This window comes from Centruroides sculpturatus, unplaced genomic scaffold (genome assembly GCF_000671375.1).
Source record: "Centruroides sculpturatus isolate CEXI.00-Female unplaced genomic scaffold, Cexi_2.0 scaffold1270, whole genome shotgun sequence".
NCBI lineage: Eukaryota > Metazoa > Arthropoda > Arachnida > Scorpiones > Buthidae > Centruroides > Centruroides sculpturatus.
In genome coordinates this window covers 230365-240264 of record NW_019385410.1, presented here as the reverse complement: position 1 = coordinate 240264, position 9900 = coordinate 230365, and the positions used below count along the sequence as shown (strand labels likewise).

General features: G+C 31.7%; 1 protein-coding gene and 2 long non-coding RNA genes across 3 annotated transcripts; all 3 read left to right on the top strand.

Moving 5' to 3' along the window:
* Positions 1 to 1919: 1919 nt before the first annotated feature.
* On the top strand, positions 1920 to 3226 carry LOC111638660. Its single transcript, XR_002758908.1, has 4 exons — positions 1920 to 2005; positions 2265 to 2479; positions 2893 to 3014; positions 3112 to 3226. It is a non-coding gene; the product is annotated as an uncharacterized LOC111638660 (long non-coding RNA).
* Positions 3227 to 4622: 1396 nt separating this feature from the next.
* On the top strand, positions 4623 to 5168 carry LOC111638666 (protein FAM200A-like). Its single transcript, XM_023384412.1, has one exon. It carries the CDS (start codon positions 4623 to 4625, stop codon positions 5166 to 5168), a length of 546 nt encoding a protein of 181 aa, XP_023240180.1.
* An 885-nt stretch (positions 5169 to 6053) lies between these two features.
* LOC111638668 lies at positions 6054 to 7670 on the top strand. The gene is made up of 3 exons (XR_002758912.1): positions 6054 to 6586; positions 7016 to 7124; positions 7212 to 7670. It is a non-coding gene; the product is annotated as an uncharacterized LOC111638668 (long non-coding RNA).
* The last annotated feature ends 2230 nt before the right edge of the window (positions 7671 to 9900 follow it).

Here is a 9900-nt window from a genome sequence, read left to right as displayed (position 1 = left end):
AAATTTAATCCAACAATTGCTTCCACCATTGTAAGATCGGGAATTTACAACATATTTCATACAACTGAAAGTTTTAATTTATATTACCACAATATTTTCTTAACTGTGAAAGAATGGGTAGCTGCACTTCCTTCTTGCCGATTGATTGTGTAATTTACATAATAAACAACAACCCAGCACATTTCTATTACCAAATGATCTGTCAGATTATCTATTGGGCTATGTTGAGCCTAATAACAAACTATATAACAAATCAGTTTGGCTAGAGGTAGATGGTTTAGCTGCTCTCCTAATAAATTTAATAATTAGAATTAAATTACTGTAATATTAAATTTAAAATATTCTGAAAGGACATTGTCCATGACTAAATTATCTAATTATTCTTAATATAATATTTTACTATATCTTCCAGAAAATTGTTTTTCGCCCCCAAAATATAAATTGTTACTAATCTCTCCTCAACATGGAAAAACGCCCACATGGGGGCGATATCGCCCCCGTTGAGAAACAGTGGTCTAGGGCCCATTCGTATTCGTTTGTTCGATAAGCCAGTGAAAACCGTAGACTTCTCTAAGTGTGTTTTTAGTAGATTATCTTGACGTTTTTGTCTGCTGTACAAATTAAATGGAAACTGTATCTGAGGGCTTTAAAGGGCTTAATTGAGAAGTTTACGGCAGGATTTTAATGGTGCTATTCAAATTACTAAAGTGGCACTTATGCTTGGTTATTAATTAACTAAAAACTCAGAGTTATACAATGTGAAAATCGTTTCCGTTTATCTCCCGTCTTTTAATAAAATAGGAATGTTAATCTCAATATCCGGTGTGGTAGCTGATGAATACGTAGATTTAGTATATGTCTCTTTAATCCGAATTAGTAAAACTGTAGTCTTTCTCTCAGCTATTAGGTTAAGTACTCCTTTATTGCAAATCACAAATGCATTTCGGGCCTATATGAGCCCTCTTCAGTGTAAATGCTACACATATAAAGCATAAAAAGCAAAAAATTAATTAATTTACAAATTTTTCATGCGAAGGTGATTTTTACAGACAATAAATAAATTTTTTTACATACCTCAGAACACAGAGCAACGCTTTTCTAATTGTACGACTCTCACAATAATATTTTATATAATCCAAAAAAAACACATGAATGTGTATTGAATGACACTATTACACAGGTACAATTAAAAACCTTAAAACAGTAAATATACATTATTACCTTACACATTATTACAATAACAATAACGTGGTATCTTTTTACTTAGAACTATACCTGTAAGGTATTTAAAACCATATCGTGTACTTTAAAACGTTATCAGAATACATGCAATTAAAACGACAGGTTTACAAAAACATAGAACAATGATTTAACCATTTTAAAAAAGGCTCATACATACATCATGTTTCCATTACAGTTTATCATATTTGTTAACGTTATTGTTGTAACACATGATTTTCCTGAATTATGATGTTAGGTATTTTTTAAAAAACCTCCATGTCATATTTTTTGAAGTACTGTAATTAAGTATACTAATGAAGTACTGTAATTTAGTTCGACTGATATCCCTTCGCTCAATTTTTTCAGCTGTTTTTGTCAAATTAATCGCCTTATAAAAAATAGTCACTTTCATATGTTCCTTGTCAAAACTAAGAATTGCTATAGATTTGTTGTAATCTTATTTGACCGCAGATGTATCGGGGATCTTTCTATTTACACAATATAATAATAATATCGATACATAAGTAAATAAAATCAGGTCATCCTTAATGCAGTCGACTTTTCCATGTTAATAACTAGTCCTTATAAATACACTCCTGAAAAGTCTACTGGTATATAATAAATATATAATTAATATATATAGAAATCTTCTTTACTAGACACTGTTTTTTTTATTGCATGTGATCTTACTGTTACAGAATGAAAATAAGAAGAAAATAAACTTTTTGCACTTGATCAGGAATAAGGACTTACGCAAGATTACTTTCTTCATGTACATCTTATGGTAAGCACTTTTCATGAGTTTTCGATATGTTCGCTTATGAAATAATTTTTCATTTATAAGAGATAATTCTGTGCATTTTTGAAATTTATACAAATAATAAATTGTATAATATCTCTCAAAATTGAATGGTAAATTAAGACCTGTATTAATAGAACGGTTTCACTTTACAAAAATGGAGTGACATAACTCAATCGACTGCCTTCTTTATACTTATCCTAATTATTTAAACACACTACTGAATCTCTTTCACTACTTTCAGGTTAGTAATGATATTTGACGCCTACGCATTATCATTAAATGCAGATATCACAGGAGGAAACATTTTTCTTTTTTTCGTCATATATTCCTCATTACAATATTGTGTTTCTGGTGCGTTGAACATTATTTTACCTCGCTTTGAAAGAAGACGTATTTTGATGTTTGAATATCTTTCAGTGGGCATCACTTCGTTGCTGATAACAGCTGTTCCAGACGGTAAACATGTAATTGATATTGCTAATTATTAGTGTAGTTTTACTATTAAGAACATGAAATTATAATTCAAAACGTATTTAATTTTGTTTTAAAACGTCCTAGCATTTATGATTTCATCGCGATTCTGAATATTACGGTCTTTTTAAAATACATCTTATATGGCTGAGGATTGTTTTCGTAGTGTTAAGTAGATGCTTCACGACTCTTGCAATAAACACGATATATGGATATACTTTAGAATTGTACCCGACTGTAGTTCGTAACGTGGGTATCGGATCGTGTTCTACATTTGCCAGAATCGGAGCGATCGTTGCACCTTTTATGAAGGATCTTGTAGGACTTCACACTCGTCTTTAACATTGATTAACTTATTTATACTATTTTATAATATAATGTTATTGTATTTGTCACAGAGTGAAAAGGTGAACTGGAGCATTCCCTTTATTATAATCGGTGTATTGACTCTTTCGTCTGGTTTGTGCATTTTGCGTTTACCCGAGACCAAAAATATTCGTTTGCATGATATTATTGTCAAGTAAGAAATTATTACGGAATTTTTTAGAAAATAATTACATTTTATAATATTATTCTCACTTAATCGACTCACGTAATATGTTGCTAAATTTTTGCAGTAATACAGCAGAAAATGAAGAGGAATAAAAAAAACCATAGAAAAGAAGAATGAAATTAATTACTACTTCAAAATGAGGAAATCACTTAATGTTAAAAATATATAATAATTATTGCATGAAAAAGTCTTTATTTTACATAGAAAAGTTTTTTTATTTATGGCGAGGAGAAATAAATTAGTGTTATTTAATGAATATATATTTTAGTGGCCAGTAGGTTTGCCAGGAAGGCCTTTTTATAGAAACAAGATTTAAATGTGACGTAGATGTATTTTAAAATATATTTCAAAGATGAAAAGAATGGTATTGTATTGTGTGTTACAAAAATAAAATGCCCGTAAACGATTTTTTCTTATTAAAAAGTAATGTAAAGGAGCGAATAAATTCAAACATTTTTTAAAGTTTCATATTATCCAAAAAGACAATTAAAAAAATTCCCTATATTGGATTTGACCAAACTAATAATAATTGGTACAAAGATACGTCTAATGGGTACAAAGATTATCATTTCCCATAGGAAATGGTCATATTTGTACCCATTATACGTATCTTTGCCCCAACAGACAATAATTGTCGGAATTTGAGACTTTATATTTTACCGTTCAGGGAATTTCCCAAAATACGAAATGTCGGTCATAAAAATTATTTTATAAATACATTAATTATATTGGATCGCATGTATTAGGCATTTTAATATGCTATTATTTACACTAAATACAGTGTTTTCTAATTACAATACATTCATTAGCTAAAGATTAAGCTTCAAATATTGATAAAATTGTTCGATTACTACAAAATGGGGCATGCAACTATGTCTCAAACAAGTATGTAAATGGCTAGAATTGTGGATTGATTGTAGGCTAGATCGGTGTTTCGCAACCGGTGTGCCGTCACAAAACGAAAGGTGTGACGTGAACTTTTACATATTCTATTAATTATCAAGTTTTATTTATATATTTTTATCACAGTTGCTGTGTTTCTTATGCTTGTATTTCATTCTCTGACGCAGCACTGGTGAAATATGATGATGATTGTTTATTCTTTATTATAAGTCACGCATTTTTATGTATTCTATGAAATTAAATATGAAATAAATTTGCTCACAGGTGTTTTGTTACCCTTGCCAATTGTTCCGTGTTCGTGCTTTTCCCAAAAGTGCTGGGATTAGTCCTGTCTTTTATTACTTTATTTTGGTACTTGTCCCTTTTTTTAGTGTTTCCTCAACTTTATTACATTCCTATACCGATTCACCTGCTTCAGAAATGCAGTGAAGGTATTAATGCCTGCTTGTAAAGAGATGGTGAAAATAGACCTGGGTTCAGAAGCTGCTAGTGAAATATAAAAAATTCCTCTTTCTGATGACACAATCAGTCGCCGAATTATTGAGATGTCCAGTGACATTGAAGACATTATGAAGGAAAATATCAACAGCAGTCGAAAGTTCTCGCTTGAGATCGACGAGTCCACCGATATTAGCAGCCACGCACAACTTTTTGTTTATACTCGGTACATCTATGGTATTGGAACTTAAAGACGAGGTATGTGCATTTTTGACTGTCGAGAGGCACGAGTACGCGGCTTTATTTGCAGATGATGAATGGGTATGTAAGTTGGCCTATCTTTCTGATATTTTCATACAATTGAATGAGCTAAACAGAAAAATGCAAGGTAAGAACGAAAATATTCTTACTAGTATGGATAAGATTCAAGGATTTGTGAATAAGCTAAATTTGTGGATACAGAGAATTGAAAATGGTTCGTTTGAAATGTTCTTGACTGTATGGTCACTTGCTTCCTGTAATAAAGTGATGATGGATCTAACTAAACAACATTTACAAATCCTGCAGCAAAGGTTCAAGAAGTATTTCGGAGACAGTGTTGAAGATATCGACTGGGTTCGTAATCCATTCGTTGCGATTTCAGAATCTCTACCTATTCATTTACAAGAGGAACTCGCGGAATTAAAAGCAGACAGAACATTGAAATTACAACTCTTCGAAGTACCTTTGGATACATTTTGGATGGCAGTAAGGAGTGGATACCCGGCTACCTCCGGGTAAAATTTTATTATTTAATTAAAATACCATTTTTAATTAAATAATAAGATTTTTATTCCAGAGTAAGTCTAAGATAGTGTAGCTTAATAAAAGCCATTTGGGGCATTCATTTCGCTATCAAAGACCGCGCCTTCATACATAGCCCCTTGTTAAAAAAAAAAAAACACTAGCATCTTACATGCCGTAAAATACGACACACAACAAACCTAACATTATACGAAAAATATATACTTTTTTGACTCTTATCGTATTGTGTTTAGCACACGTAAATAAAAACAATTATCTTTGTAGATCTACACTTTCTTCAAAACTTTGGGCCGCATCACGAGAACGTGCGATTATATTAACAAAGAGACCAGCAATAATTTACAATACAACAAATACACCATAAACAAAACATTGATGTATAATGGTTAATTGATAAAAGTTATAAATATAAAAAATGTTTGTTGTAAAAAATATGACGATGTAAAAGTATGCATCGTATAAAATTTATTGCTTCTGGTAAAAACTGATGACAATTAATATTATAAATGGCTGGTTAGAAATTGTCAAAGCAGAGACACCCTACAAAGGAATTTGCCTTGAAAATGTATACAGAAAGCCAATGACAGTAGAAAGGACAGACAAAAGACGTATCTTTTTGCAGAATTTTTTAGATTAGCTCAATATATGAAGAAACGAAATTTTCTCTAAATTGTGTATCATGGACACATTCTCTGAAGGCAATTATTAAGCTATATCACGTACAAGAAATATAGATGTAGATGTTTTAGGTGTGGTAGCTGATGAATACGTAGATTTAGTATATGCTTGAGAAGAACTATTTGAAAATAAAATGGATAAAAAGAACAGGTTGGTAACCCTTATAATGAAATTGNAAGGAGCACAAATATAGTATAAATAAAAAACTGAATAGTACGATATTAGCAAGTATGGCACAGGCAGACGGATCAGTAGTCAAATGGGATGAAGCCAAGATTGTTAGGACGGGACACTCACCTTCCATCGCAATGGAAATGGAGAAAATAGAGATTTACAGAAGTAAGATGAGGGACAGATGCCTAAATGCAAAAGATGCAAAAGCATTACCAACGGCTTGGAAATATAAAATTGAGAAAAATATGGGTTTTAATAATCCATAAACATTTTCATGTTCTGGAGTTTTTAGTATTTCAAACTCAAAGTTATAAATTTTCTTTTATTTTATTGTTAAATTGAAACGCGATTTTTAGATTACATTTTATCATATATTTAGTTTAATTTATTTATTATACATAAAAGTTGTAATAAGTTCAAATTCAAACGAATTTCGAACGAATGATTCCATTACAACGAAAACTATTAAAACCTGAAGATGGCCTATACGAATTGGCCGAAAACGTTTGGAATAAACAAAAATAACTCGGCAAAAAATTCAGGTGTGTGTGATTTATTAGTATAAACTTCAAAATTTGGATTGTCTCTTGACAAGTATTTCGCATCGTAGATATGGATATTTTGCCACAAACACTTAAGATTACTTTATGAATATAACGTTCTGAAATACATTACTTAATGCCGTATCTATTTTTATATTTGTAATTTTTGAAATATTTACTATTTATGTATATCTGTAGTAATATTAAATATATACTACTAGTTTATCAAGTTTATATTACATCGCTTTAGAATTACAAACGAGATATCTATAAAAAGTAATGGTGATATAACGTGCTTATCATACTGAGGCCTTATTAATCAAGTGCCTTACGTATGACCCTTCTTAACTGTGTAGGTGACTTCGTGCAAATTTTTGTTGCTTTTTATGTGAACAATGAATGAATGTTAGTAATTTTTATAAAAATCAGATGGACCATATTTACGTAGCCGATCTGACTACGCGCCTAGCGCTACTCGCCCATAACAACGTAATATATACAGACAATATGATAAGAAGCAAAGCAAGATTTAATAACGGTACTTTCGTTAGAATTATAGGTTTATAACGTTATTGTTTAATAGCCTGTATTAGTATTTCTACAATTTGCTGTGTCAATGTTTCAGAAATGATCCTGATTCTGCACATGTTCTGACGTCTGCAACAGATACTACTGAATATAACAGCGAGCAGCAACGATGCTCACGACCTAAAATGGAAGCAATTGTATCTGAGGAAACACGGTTTTTCCAAGAGTAATATATCTAACCATGTACGTATGGAAAAATCAAGAACACACATTAGTTACATTATAAGTGCCACTCATATGTTAAGTACTCAGTTGTTTATCCTATAATATAAAACAAGCGCACAAGAAATGTATGTTAATTTGAGACGTTCGTGTAATAGACGAAGTCATCATTGACAGATTACGATAAACGACGTAGCATTTATATTTCCAAAGATTAGCTGGTGATACAAAGGCAGTTTGCGAGATAAGAAATAAAAGATTAGAGAAGTCATCTTCCTTTCATCCTGCCTGTCGACAGAAAACACCTCGAAACTGTTCTGAAAATTTAGCCTCAAATCTGGATTCATTGTATTTAAAATAATGAAATTAAATTATATATTGAAATAAGCACGAAAATAACTTTCATGAAAGAGTCTGAATAGAGCAACATGTATTAATAATGTATTGTACAGAAACATTTCCCATTATGAAAATATTGTTCTCTTACTGAAAAATATTGTTAAAATACTTTCACAATGAGAACACAGCGTCATACATTCATAATATAGAACTATGTAATTTAGCATTTAACTTCAAAAACGTTTTTATCTAAACTAAAGGTGTGCAGTTAAATCTTTTTCCTAATCCTAAAGCGATGATTAATAGTAAATTATACCGTACAAATATTATAATTACTTTTAAGTTTACTTACCGACACCGATACTTCTGCAGCCGCTAATTTTATTGTTGAAGAGACAAAAATTGCCATAAGTAGAATAAAAAGTAACATAAAGTATTGAAAAGAATCTTCAACGAAATATATAGTGACGTATAGGAAAAGGCATGTAACTCCAATCACAAGAATGTATGACGCAGGAAATATCCCAGTAAATATAAAATTAATTTCTTCCAACATTTCACAGCATTCTTTGTAACATATAGCAAAGTATTGAAGGAACTTTTTTAAGTCGTGCATGTCTGACCTAACATTAAAAACATCCTCCGATAAACTATTAAACTAAACATTTATAATAACTAAATTGAATACCAGTGTTGATGTCATAAATAATCCGATTCCATCAACGAGCATGTAGTTAACGTTAAGTAAAAAATAGCAAAATTCAGCATTGTATATATTCGTAGATTCTATCATTTTGGGAAATAATGTAAATGCGTGAGAATTATTTATTAATACGCAAATAGCTAAGTATATTACTGTAGTGTAATTAGTAATTGATATTTGTATTTTTTGTAATAGACATATCCTTTTGCCATAGACGTACCCAAAACTAATTCTAGTGTGACAATGCCGAAGGGCTCCCTCTATGCTTTGACACCACAGGACCGAAGGGTCGACATTGCGTCGGCGAAGACTGCAATGACAAATTTATCAGGACTGACACCACTGTGTCTTCTGGGTAGACACAGAGACCGTTACGTTCGCGTTTACGCGCGAGCAGTCGCGTCTGTGGGCGGTTGGACTCGGGATGGATACCGCTTGAGGAAGTGCACCCAACACAATTCTAACAATAGCAAAATTCGTTTATTAAACTAGTTCTACAAAAGGGTATTTATCTTAAAGTTTCTTCGCGAGAACCAAGTTGGAGAGAGAGCTTACATAATATCGCGGGTCGTTGTAAATACATGAAGCACTACGTACGGATTTCCATATGTCTGCGGAGTTGTTGAGGAGCCTTGGGAATGCCTCTATTGCCTTGGATGGTGTTAAAGTCTATCAAACTTGAGATCCGTTAGTTCTTCGTAGGTGTTCCCGGAGAAACACTGGATATTCGGGAGGAGCAATGATGGTAAATCCTTTCGGCTGGCACACAGGGAATATTCTCGCGGACTCTCGATCCCTCTCACTGTTCCTTCAAGTCTCCTTTTTATTTCCAAGTCACGTTGTCGTTTTCCACCAATAGTGGATTTTTTGTTGTAGTTCCCAGTGACACATTCTGAGTTCCCTGGGAAAGGAAACGACTCCGGGAAGAGAATTGTACTCATCCTCCAGTAATAAAATGGAAAATGTTTTTTTTCTCTGAGATTTAAATAAATTTCCTTTTCAAAACAACAAATGAATTTTCTTTCAAGAAATTTCCGAATAAAATTGTGGGTTTTTTTTTTCGAAGTCCGACCTCTCACACTAGTTTCTTTATTATTATATTTCAATATATACATAGAATAATATGTTTGTGGCGTAATAAACACTAGTATTGTGTTTTATTCCAAAGACATATGGCAAATTTCCCATCAAATTCCTTTATTAGTTGATACGGTACATTGTTTTGTACATCGTTTCGGGCTTTGCCCCTCTTCAGTCAACTAAAATACAATATATATATTTAACTTATTACAGTAGAGAGTTTACATAAAATAATGAGTACATAAACGATATATAGACGTACCTTTTGGTTACACTTTGTATAATTTAAAAGCGTAAAATCTGCTTTAATCTTTGTATAACTAGTATATATTATAAATAAATTAAAAGGTTAAAAGTTCTAAAATCTTCTCTTATAAGCATATTTCGATACTACAAACTGTAAAAAATTTTTAACTGTTTCCTCCCCCTCTTTACCTTCCAC